Here is a 19,133-nt window from a genome sequence, read left to right on the forward strand (position 1 = left end):
TGTGGAACTGCTGATGGCGCAAAAGAATAGGGACATGTAGGTAAGCGTCCTGGATGTCCAATGACACCATGTAATCCCCAGGTTCCAGCGCCAGAATGATGGACTGTAGGGTCTCCATCCGAAACCGAGGCACCCTCAAGGACTTGTTGAGAGCCTTGAGGTTGAGTATTGGACGGTACGACCCATTGGGTTTCTGCACCAAAAATAGATTGGAATAGAAACCCTGGCCCCTCTGGGAGAATGGAACAGGCACTATAACTCCAGCCTGGAGCATAGTGTGCAAAACCTTACGCAGTTCCAAGGCTTTGTTCCGGTCTAATGGAAGGCCTGTGGTGAAGAAACGGGATGGGGGCCTGTGCCAAAAGGAGAGGGCATACCCGTGAGAAACCACCTCGTGAACCCAATTGTCTATCGTGGTTATCGACCAACACTGGCCGAACTGCAGCAGGCGGCCTCCCACTTTGGGATCCCCCAAAGGGAGGCCCGGACCGTCAGGCCGCAGGTTTGTCATCTGACTTAAGGGCCGGACGTCTGGTACTCCAGGCCTGTTTCCTGGGCTTTGCCGATTTCTTGGGCCCAGCCTGTCGGGGAAAAGACTGTGCTTTAGGCCTACCCTGGGCCCTGTAAGGCCGAAAGGACGACGTACCCGAACTTGAAGGGACCGCAGCAGACGGGAGACATGCAGATTTGGCTGCTGCCAGCGTAGTTACAATTTTTTCCAGATCCGGACCAAATAGGACTTCTGCATTAAAAGGCAAAGCTTCTAAGCCCTTTTTGGAATCAGCGTCCGCTTTCCAAGATCGCAACCATAAGGTGCGACGAGCAGCAACAGCTGCAGAAGAAATCCTAGAGGTGAGGATACTGATATCCAAGGCCGCTTCATTGATGTAAGTGGCTGAATCCCAGAGATTGCCTACCAACTCGGCCTGTTCAGCTGAGCAGTCAGAGTCCAAAGACGTCTGCAAACTATCAGCCCGGCGCTCCATAGCTCTGTCTACCCAACACACGGCCATAGCCGGTCTGGACGCCCCCCGCAAGGGAATAAATGGACTTTAGGCAGATTTCCACCTTGCGGTCCGTAGCATCCTTCAAGGAGGACATGGAAGACATGGGCAAGGTGGCATATCGGACTAGGCGTGTCACATGAGAATCCACCTGTGGAGGGGATTCCCACTTAGAAAAATAATTGTCAGCAAACGGATAAGCCACGGCTAAGCACCTCTGAGGCTGATACCGTTTTCCGGGATGTTTCCACGCCTCCTCCAAATGGTCCACTAACTGACCCAAAAGAGGAAACACTGTGGCGTCACCCTTAATATCCTTGATAAAGGCATATTTGGACTTGGACACCGGAGGATCATCATCCTCAATAACTAAAGCCGTGCGGACTGCCCGAATAAGGCCAGGAATATAAACCTTGGACTTAGCGTCCGACTCTTTAGTACGGAGAGATTCTTGGTCAGATAGATCCAGAATCTCCCCATCATCGGACGTCATGTCGTCATCCTTATAAGGAGCGGACAGAGACGCCACAGGCCGCTTATGTGGCCGCAACACAGACTCCCCCTGTAACACTTCCGACAAATGCTGTACTGAATTTGTCAGTGAATTAACCCACGCAGGCTCCTGTGAAACCTGGAGAGGGGAAATAGGGAGACTGTGGGGTACCATCAGTTGTCTCGGGAAACCCTGCATGGGTGACGACACCACTGACTGCTGGGACAATCCCATCTGGGAAAACACAGGTGGCAGAGCTAACTGGCCCACTAAGGTTGCAAGCGCCTTAGCGAAACAAGCCCAGGGAGGTTCCTGTACCGGAGCCGTGACAGTAATTGGCCGTGCCAATAAATAACACTGCCGACATAGCCCCTCTGCGTTACCCTCCCCCTCCGCTATTGGTACATTGCACTTAGTACACATAAGCTGGAGAGGAAATTCACTGTCAGACATGATGGTAAGTATGTGACCCCTCTCACTGATACTCGTTAGTATAGTGGGAGAACCGCCCTGCAATCACCGCACCGCAAGGGCTTTAGCAGAGTAAGAGCAGGGACAGTAAAATGTCTGACAGTAGAAAGTGAAAGTACAGGCAGCAGACGCTAGCAGAAGTCACATACAATGCAGAAGAAATCAATCCCTGCACTATCAGCGCTGTTTTTCAACTACACAGACACAGAGTCTGGTAGGACACAGCGCTGCATACACAGACCTGTAGTCAATGGAGGAGAGGTATGTCGGGGGACCCAGACCGCGATGCCACCGATCAGCAGCTCCAGAAGCGTTCACCATACAAAGATGGCCACTGAGGAGCAGAGGCCGGCCTGGGGGAGGAGCGCTGCCACAGGACCAATCGGCAGCGCAGAGAGGGCTGTGTACAGCGGGGGAGGCGCCGGCTGTATACAGGGAAGGCGCGCTCCCCTGGCATGCAATTAACCCCTGGGAGGCCACAGCGCTTGCCGCTCAGCTGCGGCCCACTATCCCAGCGGGGTAGTGGAAGCGCAGGTTAGTACCTGGCTCCACGCTGCAGCCAGTCCCCAGGGAGCCCCCTGCTGGGGACTGTGAACCATGCGCTCAGCAGGGACCCACCGCGGGACCCCCGCTGCTTACCTGCTCCCCTTGAATCCGGCCATGGTCTGAAGCATCTGGGGTCACCACTAGCTGTGACCCCAGATACTTACCAGCATCCCCGGATCAGTACCGGCGTTCTGGTACCGGCGGGGTGTAGGGGAGACGGCATGGACGTCAGCAGTGACTGTTCATGCTGTACTCCCAGATGTGCAGCCACAGCTGCCTTGAAGAAACTTCAGGGGCTATTCTTAGCCCCCTCTAAACAGGTGCTCCGACTCCGAGCTGGGCACCAACGAAACTGAGATGCCTTGGCTCGGGGGCGGGGTATAGGAGGGGTACCCTAGTGCATACTGGGAGGCTGAAAACTTAACTCTATGGTGCCCAATGCCTGACGTCATCACCTGTACCCCAAGGTATCCTGTGGATACCCTATGGACCCTGATGTAGAAAAATTATTTTGGGGTGAGCGTTTGGGAGTGGGGCCCCCAGAGTTGTTCTGGCTGGACCTTTATCAGGGCATCACCACTTAATTCACATAGAATATTTGTATCACTTTTCTATTTGTTTATTATTTGTGATTTTAATTCTTTCACATTTCATTACCACTTATTGATTTATCCTTACACATCTATCCTTTACACTTCACGATCACCTTTTTTCCCCTTTTCGTGTGATGCCCTGGGGATGGTCCTTGGCTGGAATTTTTTGGGGTACCTTGCTTCTCGGACGTGAACCCCTTAAGTTAGGGACGCCAGTATAGAGGAGCCTTGATGATTGGCCTGGCGCTTATTCATATATTTGCAAATGTATGCAACTAATACCTCTGTATCTCTATTATCATGTAGGATTTAAGTATTTTTTGTTGATTTTGCTAGTGTGCTGGAGGGCAAATCCCTTTTTTCTGTGTTCAGTGTAAACTCTGCCCTTTACAAGCACCTGTGCTATGTCATTAAGCTGATATGAGCAACCACCATACTTTTTGTTCCCTCTTACATACCAGTAAACTCCCTCCTCCGTTGGCTGGCAGTCGGTCTTCTTCAAATGCCATCTTCAGTGCATGCGTGAAAAAGGGACATGGCCGGATATCACGACCACATTGTACATCATGTTATACGTCACACTGGGGTTGTGGCAGTGCACCTTGCCCATTACACTGGGGGGCGTACCCAGTGCTTTTTGAGCTGCTTGGTAGCCAACAGCTGTGTGTTCTGTTTGGATGCTGCACGCTTTCACAGCTGATCTCTCTATGATTGGTCTGTGTGGCAGCTCTCATGCTCTAATCAAAATGCTCCTATTCATCCCTATTGCAGTCTGCAATAGCCCTGTCATGTGTGACTGGCTTCCATAGGAATCAGTTGTGCGTCATTTAAAGTTTTTTTGTTTTGCTTAGTACCAGGATGCCTACATGGACCTTTCCCAAGGGATTTGTAAGTAATACAGTGTTAAACTAGAGGTTCGGGGAGGGGGTGGTGGTGATTTTTTATTAAAAGATGAACAAATTTGAAAGCCCGATTCAGAGATGGACTAAATACTGGTGTTTAGGGAGTAAACCTTGGATGGAGATAAAGTGGACAGAGAAAGTACCAGCCAACCAGCACCTGTCATTTTTTTCAAACACAGCCTGTAACATGGCAGTTAGGAGCTGGTTGGTTGGTACTTTATCTCTGTTCACTTTATCTCCATCCAAGGCTTAGTAAATAGACCCCATAGAGTTGAGCAATTATTGGTGGTCTGCACATGCGTCAGGCATCATTACTGATGTCGTTCGCAGTGAGAATTTATTCACAAAATGACAGGTAGGGGCCATTTGTGGGTGGCAACGGGGAAATGGCAAATCAAACGCAGGCACGTCACAACCATTTTCGTGGCGTGTCTCTGCCTGCGACTGCGATCCTATACTCAGTGAAAATGGCTCTGACGCCTGTTCCAGGGCCATTCTGCTGACTATAGCCATCTTAAATGTCTGCGTATGTTCGTACGGCCACTGTGTATAAATTTGCTGCTGCTGCAGCATTAGTGTACATCTCTGAATCAGGCCCTGTATTTATTTACCTTTTTTTTGTGAGCCCTACTCCCTAGGAAGCCCAGCATTGATATCAACTAGCCGGTAACGCCTAGTCATGTGTATTGGGAACCCCCCCACACACAATTTTTCTACTACCAGCCAATGCTTCGAGACCATGTTTTTGTTTTTACCACCGAAGGCTGCACAGATCCTGCAGAGGTTAGACGACAATTGCAGCATCACATGCAATTCATTTAAACCCTACCATACAGTCCAGAATACATCTAAATTATACTAATCCTGGATGTGATGAAAAGACACATTTTCTTATTGATAACATTCTGCAGTGGAGAGAAGAGGACGACAAATTGGGGGAGGATAAGATTTTTATGAACAAAATTAAATAATTTGAAACAGAGTTAGACAAAGGTGATTTATTATACCGGTAATTATCCATATACACATATAAAAATGCTACTAATTCAGGACGTCTCCATTGGAAACTTTCGGTTTTGTCTTTAACGTCAGAAACATGTTATGGTCATGTATTACAGTTGCTTCTTACCAGATCACTTGGTGATGCATCCATTGGAGTCTGTTCCCTGGACTATAGCTGAAATGGTGACTTTGGATCTGACCTGTACAGTAACACTAACATTATATATATATATATATATATATATATATATATATATATATATATATAAATAAAAGCATACCCAATCAACTGAGGACAACCGACTCTATGAATAAACATGAATTACATATGCGTAGATTTATTGATCTGCGAATATAGTATGAACTCAATAGTATTAGCAAAATAAAAAAACTTTATGTGGATGGTTATATACTATATTACAAAGTACATGTGCGTCTGTATTAGTTTTAGATGTTGCCGCTGATATTTTAAGTTTATGTGCATAACTCACACAAACGCATAATAGCCCATTTATTTAGATCTCCATTAAGTCTGTGAACCAAAAATCCAAAACTGGTCAATTTGAAAAGTTTTGCTTTTCAAACTATGCATAAAGAATAAAAAACAATGTGTTTTTTTTTTTAACATTTTCCATATTACTTTTGCGTAAAGCAGTATTGTATATTTGCTATGCAGGCATATTGCGCCTGTCTCTTCTAATCAATGCAGTCTTATAAAATCTCCTCCTGAGGCCTCTCTTAGCATACACAGCCATAAACATCCGGTGAAGACAAGGCTATAAAAGGATCTCAAGCTCAATCTACCCCAGGTACTCATATAACCATAAACAATCTTTTGTTTTCTTAACTGCCATTTACTCAGCAGCCATAACTGAAACTCTAAAAACACTAGCTGCCACCTTGTCACTCTCAGAATACTGGAGCTTGGTTTCCTTGTCTGGTCCGTAGCCTGTACTTCTGGGTCAGTCATTTAATATTGCTGTCCTTACAATTCCCTACTAGCTGCTTTTCATATGGGGATTTAGGTATTACCATACTGATTACCCCTTACCTGACTATTTTCACCTAGTATAAAATGGTGTTCCAAAACATCCCACTTATTATCCAATTAATGTTACCTGTGCTCTATTCGTTAACCGATAAGAAAGGTGTTTTTAAATAGCAATTACTGTATTATTGAATGCATTCATTTTATTTGCCAACAAGTTATTTTTTGTTTGATAACCAATCTGCTTTGCAATGTAGCAGAATATCGTGTACATTTTTACAAAGCAATAATATCATTTACGAAATATAAAGGATTTTATGCTTGGTGTGACACGATCACATTTAATCTCGAAATAAAAAGCAATAAGTTATGGTTTATAAAAAAAAGTTAAGTCCGCAATTTTCATTCAATATTCGACATCAAGTTATATACATCTATCCAGAAATAAAAAAATATATATAAAAGACTTGCAGGGTAACTGACTAAACAGACCTTTAAACAAATCAGAAACCTCACATAAGCAAACATCACTATAGAATATGTAACAAAGCTGAAATTAAACATTTTCACATTAAAATATAAAGGCTGGACAGTAAGAAAAGTACATAAATAAGTAAAAATGCTGCTATGTCGTACAAATGTAATTCAGCCACATCCAAAGGTCCAATAAGACGCACAGCAAATTCAGCCTTAAAATCAAAAACCATGGACAAAGTTGTGTGCAATAGTTTCCAAACAGAGGTTGTCCAAGCGTGTCTCATTCACGTAGCAAACCGCTACATCATTTGAACGAGTCTCAGTGGTCGTGAGCTTCAACAAAGTCTTCAGTCTCTGGAAAGGGCAGCAGACCTGCTTACTCACAGTTGTGCTCACAGGAATTATGAGCAGAAGCTTTAGAAATTTACCCAACTCACTGAAAAACTCCTTAACTTCTGGACTAACGGAGTTGTAAAGACTTACAGCTTCTGGCAAAGAGCTGTAGCTGTTTTTGTGGGCAAACATTTCCAACTGGACCTTTAGCATTCGGACATTGAACTCTGGGTATTTAGAAAGGATTCCCAATTTTTCTTCAATAACACTGTCAGATTCTCCTTTTCCTGTACTAAGCAGCACATCTTCCAGATGACAGTAATCAATAAAACCTTGTTGAAGCAACCTATTCTCCAGTTGAGAAATAACAGCATCAAGCACCTTCAAATACTCGTTTCTGAAAAAATCCTCCTTAGGCAGAGAAACTTGGTGATTCATGGTCTCCAGATCCTGAGGACATAACAGTCTCTGCTGTGGAATGGTTAAGGGTAACAGATTAAGTTTAATGACAAAGTCTTCAGCTTGTCTTATGAAATCCAACACTGAAACTTCTTGCCGCACCCTCACCAGTATCTCTTTTACCAGTCTTATTTTTTTCAGGGTACTCAACATAAGCCTGTCCTGCTCTTCCAGATTAATATTAAGAATGTTGAGGGATTCCATTATCGACCTTATAATGAGCAAACTCACAACTGTACTTCCTTCAATAAATTCTCGTAACAAGACATTAGCTCTTACACCAGAAACACCAGTATGTGCTTGCATTTCTCTAAGGCCATCTAGGATTATGCCATAGTGCTGAATAACAGTATTGATCACTGCCAGGTTAACACACCACTTTGAAGAGCACAAAAACCGTGTCTGACAAACAAGACTTGGCATTACTTCCGAAAAGAAAAATTTGAACTTGGGTGTTTTGCTGAATAATTTGCATAGGTCATTAACAGAATATAAAGCTTGCTGCAGAAATGGACTCGCGTGGCAACCATCTCTTGCCAGAAAACTACCACAAGGAGCTCCACAATGTACAAACATGGCTAGAGGCTGTTTCTGTTTAAGCAAGGCACGTGATTCCATGTAGCAAAGTGAAGAAGTAGAAGATACCTCAAATGCAATTCCTCTTAGAAGATCAATAGGCAAAGAATGTCGATCAAGAAGTTCTAAAATATGATTTGCAGCAGAGGTACCAGTTTCCTCTATTGGGTCAAGAAAGCCAATAAATTCCTCTTGAGGATGCATGTCGGAATCCAAGTATCGTAAACAGAGGCTCAGCTGCTGCAAGTCAGAATTCTCAATGTGGTCTACAATTACAGAGTAGTACATTGAGCCTTGGTTCACATCCTTTGTAATTAAACCTATGATCTCATGGCTCATTAAGCCGATTATTTCATGTTGGATTTCTGGGCTAGTGAAATTTTGATTAGTCATGAGCCAATATTTGAACATTTCACTGTCTTGACCTAAGAATTTCAGAAGCTCAAATAGACTCTCTTCAATTGATTCATGATTTTGAAATGTATGACCACGGTGGATTAGAAAACGCACTGCACCAATCAGTTTGTTGAGACACAGGGTTGGAATAGCCTGTCTAACTTTCCTTTGCTGTTCCAAAGCAGCTTCTCTTTTCTGGTTCTGTAAGGCATGCATTAATTTCCAGGTAGCAAACTCATGGCTCTTCGATTTCTGGTGAGAGCCAAACTTTTCCCGAGCCTTCTTCCAATTAGAGAACCCTACCACTGTGAATACAGAGTCTCTTCTCCTTGAAGAGCCCAAAAGCCCCATACTCTCAGCTTTTCCACAGGTAAAACAAAGAACAGCTTTCAAATGAGGGCTATAGTGAAGCCATGGAAAATCTGTGTACCAAGTGCTCTGGAACCTTAGCTTCCTGTTTCCGAAACACTGTGGGGGCACAAGTTCTGCAGAAGGCTGGAACGGCTTATCCACATCAAAAACTTTTGTTGTATTTTCATCTACCTGACAATGGAATTCTGGACTAGAATCTAACACAGCTTCTGCAAATGCATTCAAGTTGATATCAGCAGCATTAGAATGGTTACTTGACTGAGTCATATCATCACTGTATAAGCCAAAGCCCTTTAACCATGCCTCTTCACAGCTGACTGGCTCATCCTCATCTTCTTTTATTTCTTTTTTAATAATGTCTGGGTCAATAGGACATAATCTTTTACCTTCCATGGCATTTAAATCTTCTTCATTTGGACGTTTGAAGGGTACAAATACAGGGTTCTGGAAAGAGAAAAAAAAAGTTATTTGCTACTGGACAGTTCGAAGGTAGTCAACTTTATATATATATATATATATATATATATATATATATATATATATATATATATAGCACATACGATGCAAGCGGCACTCTGAGTGCCGCCTGCCTCGTATGTGCTATTGGAGGGTGTTGTTGGTTCTACCCACAGTAGGGCACCGGAGCAAGTATAGTGCTGGAGCACTGCCCACGGAGTGCCGGTCCATTGGATTGTGTGTGTGTGTATATATATATATATATATATATATATATGTATGTATGAGGCAGATCCGACATATGCTGAGTCTCCTCAGTCTCAGCCCCCGCTCTGCCCCACCCTCCCCTCGTCACTTTGTTCCGCCTCTCTCCCATACTTTCCTCGGCAGCCAGTCCTCTTCCATGTCTGTCCCGATTCCCTTGCTCGCATTTGGGGCGTGGACTCGGGATTCCAACTGCACGAGTGTTGTGGAGGCAGGACAATTTTGCGCACACACACTAATTATATATATATATATATATATATAGAGAGAGAGATATAGAAAGGTCCAGCACTCCAAAAAATAAAGCAGCCCTGGCCGGTGCCCTCACAGCAAGAAGCAACATAAGCAGGAGTCAGGTGCGGCACTCGGCACAATAAATAGGCAAGGATACAAATGTCAGTTGTAAACGTTTCAGTGTTAGATACACTATCGTGAGATCCTGACGATAGTGTATCTAACACTGAAACGTTGACAACTGACATTTGTGTCCTTGCCTATTTATTGTGCCAAGTGCCACACCTGACTCCTGCTTATATATGTGTGTGTGTGTATATATATATATAATGCATCAATGATGTGGAATCAAGGGGTCCACTGGTACTGCTAAAGTCACCTATCCCATGTTAACGGGAGCTGCTGGAAAACAGGGGTGCCCAACCCCTAGACTAAGATAAACATGATTTCCAAAGAGCTCACCGATGAGTGTGTGTATGTATTCTAGTATATCAATCTATTGTATGATGGATAAACTGTACAATCTACAGGTGTCATAGTAATGCTCCATAGAATGTTACATTACAACTAATGGTGTAATGACCAATTCAGAGATTTATGCAATGCCCATATTTACGCAGATGAAGCAATTTTTTAACCACTGCACATGCATGAAAGCCGTACTGCTCACGAGCTGCAATTAGTTTGCGATTACGCTCACAAAGATGATTCACTTGCAAAGTGAGTGACAGGTAGTCAGCATTTGGGGGAGGTAACGGGGAAGGATAAGGCAACGCAGGTGGTTCTGGATGTTTCATGGGTGTGCATAAATTAGCCATTGTGATCTCTTTCGCAGTATGAGAGATCTCAGTGTGTCAGGAAAGATACAGGGTTTGTGGCAGGTCAGATTTACTCAGAAGCAGTGTGGCTGCCTGTTCTGTGTCGATGTTGCCGATGGTCACGCTGTTGCACGTACTTGGACAGAAATGAGAAGGCAGCAGTGGGCGTCCCTATGCTCGGGTAAGCTTTGGAAAACATTAGCATATTTTCGCAACTGCGATCCGTGAGAGATCGCAGTTGCATTAGCAAAACTCTCTGAATCAGGCCCCAAGTGTCCTAAGCTGGGCGAAAACTTAGTACACTAAACAACTGCAAGTAACGTTGTAAAGCACTTTTCGATCATAAACATACTAAAGCAGGCGATGTGAAATCTGCTGGCAGAAAACTTGGACCAGCAAATTTTTTTCTTGATTTCTATAAATGTCATATCAATAAAAACCTCTAAGTAGGTTGATCCCACTACCCCTTCCTATTAGCAAATACTGTCATCATCAAAATAGTAAAACAGGTTTTTGTATGAAATAGTTGTTTCCAACATTTACTGCAGTTGCTTAATTGGGCCAAGTGTTCACCCAGCTTATAACACTCAGTATTACGGGACTACCTACACCAGTGATTCCCAACCTCGGTCCTCAAGGCACACTAACAGTCCTGGTTTTAGTGATATCCATGATTGTGCACAGATGGTTTAATCAAAATAACTGAGGCACTAATTAAGTCACTTGTGCTCAAGTATGTCTATCCCTAAAACCTGGACTGTTAGTGTGCCTTGAGGACCGTGGTTGGGAACCCCTGACCTACACTGTATTATTGTAACAGTCTCAATAAGGCTTTATTTTATGGTACCTTTAGATTGTAGTTTAGTTTGTGTTTATTTAGAACCCATGTATGTAGGCAGCGGCTATTTACAGCAGTCTTCCCGGTAGGATCTGTCTACTAGAAGGAAACGCGGGTCTATAATTTATGGATAGATATACAGGAAATGTGGCCATTGCGTCCATAACATACAGCAGCAGACACACAGGGGTGTACACCCAACTCGCGTTGATTCAGGGAGATCTCAGGCAACCTGGCTGGGGAACTACTAGTCCGATCCTGCCAACGACATTGCATGCTGGGATTTGTAGTTCTACTGCGCTGGCCTAGAGTACCTGACCAGTGTCGGTAGGTGTGCGGGAGGGGCGGCTCCGGTGCAGACGGAGCACAACATGAGCGAGGTAGTGTAGTAATAACTACAAGCAACTGGCTCACCGAGATGCCGGCCTCCATGCCTCACAGCGCGGCCCACGGGCTCCACCAGCGCGCACCGAGCGGACAGGGAAACACCTAGCACCAGGCAGGAAACGGAAGTGGCTGTGGTGTACTTCCGGTATGAAGCTCCCACACACACTCCATACAGTCTGTCTCTGGTAAATGACACCACGACTGTCTGCTGCACCACCACGGGCAGTACAAGAGTGTGGTGTAGATTCGCTCTCCTAGCCTCACAGCGGAGCTTGCGCCCGAAATCTCTTCCTCCGATTGCATTTATCCCTAGCAGTGTTGTTGTTTATAGAGAACATTTGCAAAACATCTTTGCTGTTTTTTTTTTTTTTTTTTTGTCGTAACCCAGGTACCCAGCGGCCCAGTATAACAGGTAGGGTCTACCATCCTCGTAACAGGGCTCACTTGTTGCTAGATTACCCAGGATTGGAGAAAGGACCGCTGACGTTACAACCCATGACCACTATGGCAGGGTTGGTCAGCTACCAGTGTTACTATCCACGTGGGCAGAGAAGGGGAATATAAATCTGTGACGAGTAGAGATGGCTAGTGAGTGAGTGTCTCAACACACTGACTCGAATCATTCAGATAAGTGAATGATTCGAGCCACTCAGTGTTTGGTGAGTTGAGACACCCACCTCCCCTAGTCTCTCTGTCAGTGGCAGCTAGAGTGAGTGACAGCTCCGCCCACTACACTCCACTGCTGATCCGACCTGATTATACTTCTGCACTGAGCCAGATCAGCAGTGTAGGGGGCAGAGCTGTCAGCGACTCACTCTGAGTCGCTGGCTACAGCACTGCACTACCTAAAGAGCCGTGTCTCGAAACACTGACTCGAGACACTTCACTGAGTTGAGCCATGTGGCTCAACTCAGTGTAGTGAATCGTTCTGCCGACCTCTAGTGACGAGCGAAGCAAGCCCGTGGGGGGACACTTGGCCCCCGTTCTGTACATTGTCCCTCCCTTTTTGTTGTGGGTCACATGGTTGTTACGTCAGAGGTCCTGTAGAGCAGCTAGACCTAACCAACAGGGCTCCAGTGCGCCCTGAGCGCATATTGTCATAAGGCTACACCCCAGGGGGAGGGAATACCATAATAAGGATGGACATCGGAAGCCCGGCATCGTATGGTTGCCAAGCTTCCAACATCAAATCTAGCTATGCGGTGGCAAATACCCATCACATTGCAACCATTTGTGTGCATTGAGTGGGTGGAGCCTCACATCCCCCCCTGTTGCCATCACTGTGCGGACGTGCCAAGCACTCCCGAGATGCTGGGCTGCCCCAGGCTCCTCCTACACTTATAATATATGCTGTGTACTTGCGCACTGCATCTATTCTGCTCACCCGCTGCTCTGCTATGGGCATTGGAAAGCTGCATCTGATGGCTGACAACCATAGAATTCCCTGTATTCGATGGAAAAAGTACTTCCATCAAATCGGAAACATCGATGGTTGCTAACCCATCGACTTCCAATGTCCATCTCTACGCCATAACCGGAGCAGTACAGCACTAGTCGGAGTGTCCTAAGGATGCTCCAAGCTGTTGTACATGCTGCAGGGTGTGCACTGATGCTGGCTGCAGAGTGCTGTTTCAGGCAGCCTGCTAGCCATATGCAGGGACTGAGGGGTGCTCCGCCCTGTGCGACAGCAATGTCCGCACCGCCCTAAGGCCTATTTCTCACAACTGAACTGGAAGTTTTGTAAAAGCTCCTCTCTATAGCTCCCTGGCTTGCCTCTACTACACTGCAAACACACGTACTGGCTCCACCAACCACGGAACACACACAGGAGGCAAGGCCACTTGCATTAGTACACGTCCCAGCAAGTTGTGTAACTACACATGCCAGCAAGCCCTGATAGTTTGTATCAATAGAGAAAAAAGGCTGGCTTGTAGTATATGTGCTAGGGGGATCCAGTCTATAGATCGACAGTAAAAAGGTTGACAATGTCTAGATAGACACCAGATGTTAGACAGTCAATATGTCGACAAGGACTAAAGGTTGACAAAATGGTCAACAATTTTTTTTCCGTTAGGGTTAGGCATTTACCCCGACAGTTAGGCACCAGGAGGGAGTGTTAGGCACTTACCGGAGGGTTAGTGTTAGGAACTAGAAGGGACGGTTATGGTTAGGCACCAAGGGGAGGGTTAGAAAACAAAAAAATGTGTCGACCATTTGTACCTGTCGACCTGCTTCCATGTCGATCTTTAGTGTGTCAGCCTTTTGTCACTGTTGATCTATTGACGATATTGTCAGCCTTTTTACTGTTTATCTTTCAATCCATACCTGTGCTGGGGAAAAGTTTATGGTAAAGGGTGTATGGGTCAAAGAAAGTTCTGAACAAGCAACAAAAAGGGTGAATGTTTACATGAAGAGAAGCGTGAGACACAGCATGCTTCCTGGCCTGTTTTAATTATGTATGTCCACAGAGGTGGCCCTGCTTTGGTTTACAATCGTAAGAATGGTCGCAAGAACGGGTGAAGGTGCATACACACTGCAATTTTGGTCCGACCTGGCCCGGATGTGATCCTTCGATTTATCAGATCTTCCTCCGACAAAACATGATCGGAGGTGTGTGCACACTCTTCTGATATCGAACGAATGGGCCAACAATTGTATACATGTGTACCCAGCTTAACAGAACAGAAAACAATGGATATGAGGGTCTGTATTATAACCAAACTTTTGGAGGTGAAACAATAAAAATATGCAAGGGATATGGGTCCCGAAGGCTTGAGTCCAGGCAGAATATCAGGTGCAGGAAATAATAACAATACAGTATTAAAAGGTTGGTGATACTATAAAGCTGAAGACTGAACAATTATATCAAACTCAATAGACAGTCCAAGAATGGAAGTATATATAATGTTGCTAGCAGATTACAAAGTAGTAACATTGGGGAAACTGTATTATTGGGGGGTCCGGTGTTATACACCGCTGTCATTACCTTTTAGATAGCAGTGCCGATAAGCTAGGCAATGTATGAACAGTCAGTGGCACCGACCGTTCTGACAGCTGCGGCTATCTATATCGACAGCTGAAGCTGGCGTTGCCCTACCACCACAGCAGGGACAGACAGCACTGTCGCGGCTGCCGGCTCTGGAGGCTGCACACGAGATCTCATGATGCTTGTGAGATCCTGCGCATGTCCATTGGAGCCAGCCGGGAAGGGAGACACAGCACATCAACACTAGGCTGATTCTCTGTGTGCTCAGGCAGGCATAGCCTAAGGGGGGGTTTCACTCCCTCCAGCAGATGAGATGTTCATACAGCTCATCGGTAGTGCTTCCTTCGCCTCTTCGGTAAAGAGGCGAAGCAGAAAGAGTTATAGCGACACGATCTGTGCTGCTGTAATACATCCTCCCCATAAAGTCTTTAAAGTAATGATGCTGCTTTAACTTTAAGGGCCACTGGTGGTAGAAATGCAGAGCGCAGCTCCCATGAAGAAATCTCCATAGCGGCCACTAGTGGTGGAAGTGGTTCAACAGCAAATCAAAGCATAGCTGACAAAAGTAATTTTTTCACCAGTAAGGAATGATTCATGAGAAACTTGTGTGATTATTTATGAGTGACATGAAATGCATGCAGTGTCTAAACATTCTCATTTTATTCATCTGAGTAATCTCTATTTTAGTATTTATTAAAACATGACATGTACAGCCATGGCCAAAAGTTTTTACAATGACACAAGTATTGGTTTTCACAAAGTTTACTGCTTCTGTGTTTTTAGACCTTTTTGTCAGATGTTACTATGGTATACTGAAGTAAAATGACAAGCATTTCATAAGTGTCAAAGGCTTTTATTGACAATTACATTAAGTTTATGTAAAGAGTAAATATTTGCAGTGTTGACCCTTCTTATTCAAGACCTCTGACGGCATGCCAGGGCGAATTGCAATCAACTTCTGGGCCACATAGTGACTGATGGCCGCCTCTTCTTGCCTAATCAATGCTTGGAAAACACAGCAAAAAAGATAAATAATTACTGGACCTGTGTGAGTCTGTTTGGTTAGAGGCACCCTGCAGCAGTATAAAAAGAGGTATGCCAACCTCAAAAATACACAGAATAAACCAAAGAATACTGCGCTGGTGTGTTCAACATGTTGAATTTAAAGTAGGCTACATTCTGTAATATACACTGGTAGGTAATTAGTCACACACTGGGCTCTTACAGTATGCACACTCACCCTTGAAAGAAATCATGTGTCAAGAAGTGGGTCACAAACAGAGATGGGAGTAGAGGATTCTAGTAATAGATCAGGGGTGGCCAACCAATCAGGCAAAAAATATCTGTAGTGAAGTTAAAGAGACGATTGCGTGTGCGCGCGGAAGGCGCCCACGCAAAAAATGGGGCATGGCCTAGCTGTCACAAGGCCATGCCCCATTTTTGTGTGCACGCCTTTGGTGTGACATTTGCAGGAGCATGACCTTGTATCACCTCCCCATTTTTAGTCACGTTGGGGGTGAGCCCAGAACATTGAAAATACACAATTTATATAATGTTCCCAATATAATTTTTTCACTGTTGAAGAGAAAATAAATGCCAGAGCAATATAGAAAACATTGAAAAAGCCACGTTCACATAAAATACACAGAAACAAGCTACATCCACATAAAATACATTAAAAAAACCACATCCACACAAAATACATATTGAAATCGAGAACCACATAAAATAGACTGAAAAAAGCCAGATACGCATAAAATATGTTTTAAAAACCACATCCGCATAAAATACACTTTGAAATCCAGAACCACATAAAATCCATTGAAAAAGCAAGATTCACATAATACACACTTCAGATCCTCTATGTGTCACTCCAGCCCATACTTGTGTCATTGCAGCTCCCCCATGCCACTGCAGCGACCCCTTGTGTCACTCCAAGCCACCCCACCACCCACCGTCGGAGTTATCTCAACAGCCCCACTCTGCCCCCACTAGCATGAAAGCAGATATCATCCCCCCAGCTCTCAGGCTGCCCCCCCCCCCCCCACACACACACACACACACTGGCTCTCAGGCAGTAGAATCCATTATGCTGTGCCCCCAGTAGTTGTGTCCCTTATGCAGTGCCCCTTCTGCAATGCCCCCTGTAGTTGTGCCCATTAAGCAATGCCCCAGTAGTTGTGCCCCTTCTGCAATGCCCCCTGTAGTTGTGCCCATTATGCAATGCCCCTGTAGCTGTGCCCATAAAGCAATGCCCCCTGTAGTTGTGGCCCTTATGCAATGCCCCCTGTAGCTGTGCCCACTATACAATGCTCCCTGTAGCTGTGCCCCTTCTGCAAGGCCCCCTGTAGTTGTGCCCATTAAGCAGTGCCCTCTGTAGCTCTAAATTATAATGCAAAGAAAAAAGCGCTTCAACACAACAGGGCAGCACCCAAACGCAGAGGTGGTCACACACCCCAAAAAGTTAAGTATATAAATAAAGTACCAAAACATGTGAAAGCCTAGCTATATACCATTAGTAGATACAGCAGAAAGACATGCAGATACTCATAAAATAAACTAAAGCTGTGAATGAAAACTAATTTATTATAAATATAAAATTCTGATTATCAGTTTTGTGTGAATGCACAATGTACATCTGAAGTATTATTTACAGATATGACCTGGATACAGACATAAAGGCAGGAGTCCATTCACAGATTTGTTTAAAAATTAACTTTTATTTCATTAAAATAATATAGCAATATGAAATAAAGCAAAACATTAAAAACTTAACTCTTCAGTGGATTATTAAAGCATTATGTGTATGGTTATATATCAACATCAAAGGATATCAGGAATTACAGAGATATCAAATTATAAATATATTTTTGTTTAGAAGTGTCTCCATTAACGGATAACCTTTCCCTCTTAAGGTGTACATTTTATATGGAAGAGCAGCTATAAATGGCTGAGAAGTACTCAGTTTTGATAAATTTGATCATAATAGTTTACTTATTAATATAATATAATTACTTATTAATATAACGCCGTTTCGGTTCATATTGTCAAATATACTGGTACAGAGGACACCCCAAACTGCTACTAACCAGGAGGTAACAGTAATGTGCTCTGGTATATCCTTCCGCCACACAGTCTACAGCAAATAGTGCTACAATCTCCACATATATAATAGATTAACTGAGCACTGTCATTTTTAATTTATGTTTGTGTTTGAAAATACTGGCTGTGCTGTGTTACCTGTAATCAAGGTCTATATAATGCCTTTTTAGGTGTGATTTACAGACCAGCCTTGCTGCATGTCATGTATTTATGATTGAAGTGAATTGTTTAGAGCATTTTGTACATATTAGACTAACACAATTTGAGGATATGCTTAAATGTTTTGCTAAAAATATTAACAAATAACTCTTACTTTTATTTTGCTAGATACCTACAAATTTGCAATAGTGAGGACAATCAAGTACAGAAATTGTCTTCTTGTTTTTCTCCCCTTGTACTGTCTGTTTTAACCTTGTTACATTGTATAGTTCGTATTGCGCACAATAATAATAATCACTGCTGATATTTTATAAACATGAAATAATTAAATAAAATTGAAAACAGGATGTTATTATATTTAATCATTGAGCATTAACAAAAAATATTTTTAAAAAGATATCTCTCCAAAATTGTTGATTTTTAAAAAAATATGAATTCATTATCTAAATAATACTACTCTGATCTAAGTGAACAAAATATTAACCATATTTTGATTTATTGGTGACAATTATATGACCTCTAGTCCTGTGTTGTCCTGAGAATTAGGTATTAGTATAGACCTATGCCTGATGCATGTTGCCTGTGTGACCCATTTAGTCTGCACCCAAGTTTATGAACTGACTTTTCCTGAATTGAAGAAAAGGTTTATTTTATTTCAATGAATTGCACAAAGGCTAATTCAAGACAAATGTCAGTGCCCAGTTCAGGTGCATACAGATATCATACAGAGAGGATGGGTCAGGTTGTCATCTCTCCATCTGATACAGTAACGTCAATGATAATACATAAGGTTATAAGAATTTTTATCTTTTCTAGTCTAGTATGATTTGTAGTTTTGTACATTGCAAAGTATAGGATATTTATATACACGTAGCCATTGGGTGGGGGAGACATGCAAATTAATGTCATGCTCCTTACTGAAATAGTGATGGTGATACACAACGGCTCCACTCACTGGGCAATATAGAGGAGCCCAGAGTCTGAGCTGAGTCATTTTGCTCGGTGTCTAACATGAAGAAATTACTTCCGCTGTTATGTGTGGTGTTCTCAGCACAGAGTGAGTTTGGTTTATTGATTTGTACATGATAATATAATCTTCTGGGCACATTCCGTAATAATCTCCTGTCTATTTACAGGTGTCACTTCCCAAATCTCATTTGTGGAGTCCGGTCCTGACTCTGTTAAACCAACACAAACTCTGGAGCTGACATGTACAGTGTCTGGCGCCTCCCTCACTGACAGCTCCAAGATCTTTAGTGTGGAATGGGTCAGACAAT

The 19,133-nt window shown here is 43.7% G+C and overlaps 1 protein-coding gene across 1 annotated transcript; it reads right to left on the reverse strand.

The window, feature by feature from the left end:
• Window positions 1–4,992: 4,992 nt before the first annotated feature.
• Window positions 4,993–11,769, reverse strand: LOC148526587 (52 kDa repressor of the inhibitor of the protein kinase-like). Its single transcript, XM_088470229.1, has 2 exons — window positions 11,637–11,769; window positions 4,993–9,056 (listed from the first exon to the last, which is right to left on the reverse strand). Exons 1-2 carry the CDS (start codon window positions 11,652–11,654, stop codon window positions 6,696–6,698), a joined length of 2,379 nt encoding a protein of 792 aa, XP_088326355.1. The 5' UTR covers window positions 11,655–11,769; the 3' UTR covers window positions 4,993–6,695.
• Window positions 11,770–19,133: the final 7,364 nt, after the last annotated feature.

This window comes from Taudactylus pleione, unplaced genomic scaffold (assembly GCF_031769625.1).
Source record: "Taudactylus pleione unplaced genomic scaffold, aTauple2 ptg000095l, whole genome shotgun sequence".
NCBI lineage: Eukaryota > Metazoa > Chordata > Amphibia > Anura > Myobatrachidae > Taudactylus > Taudactylus pleione.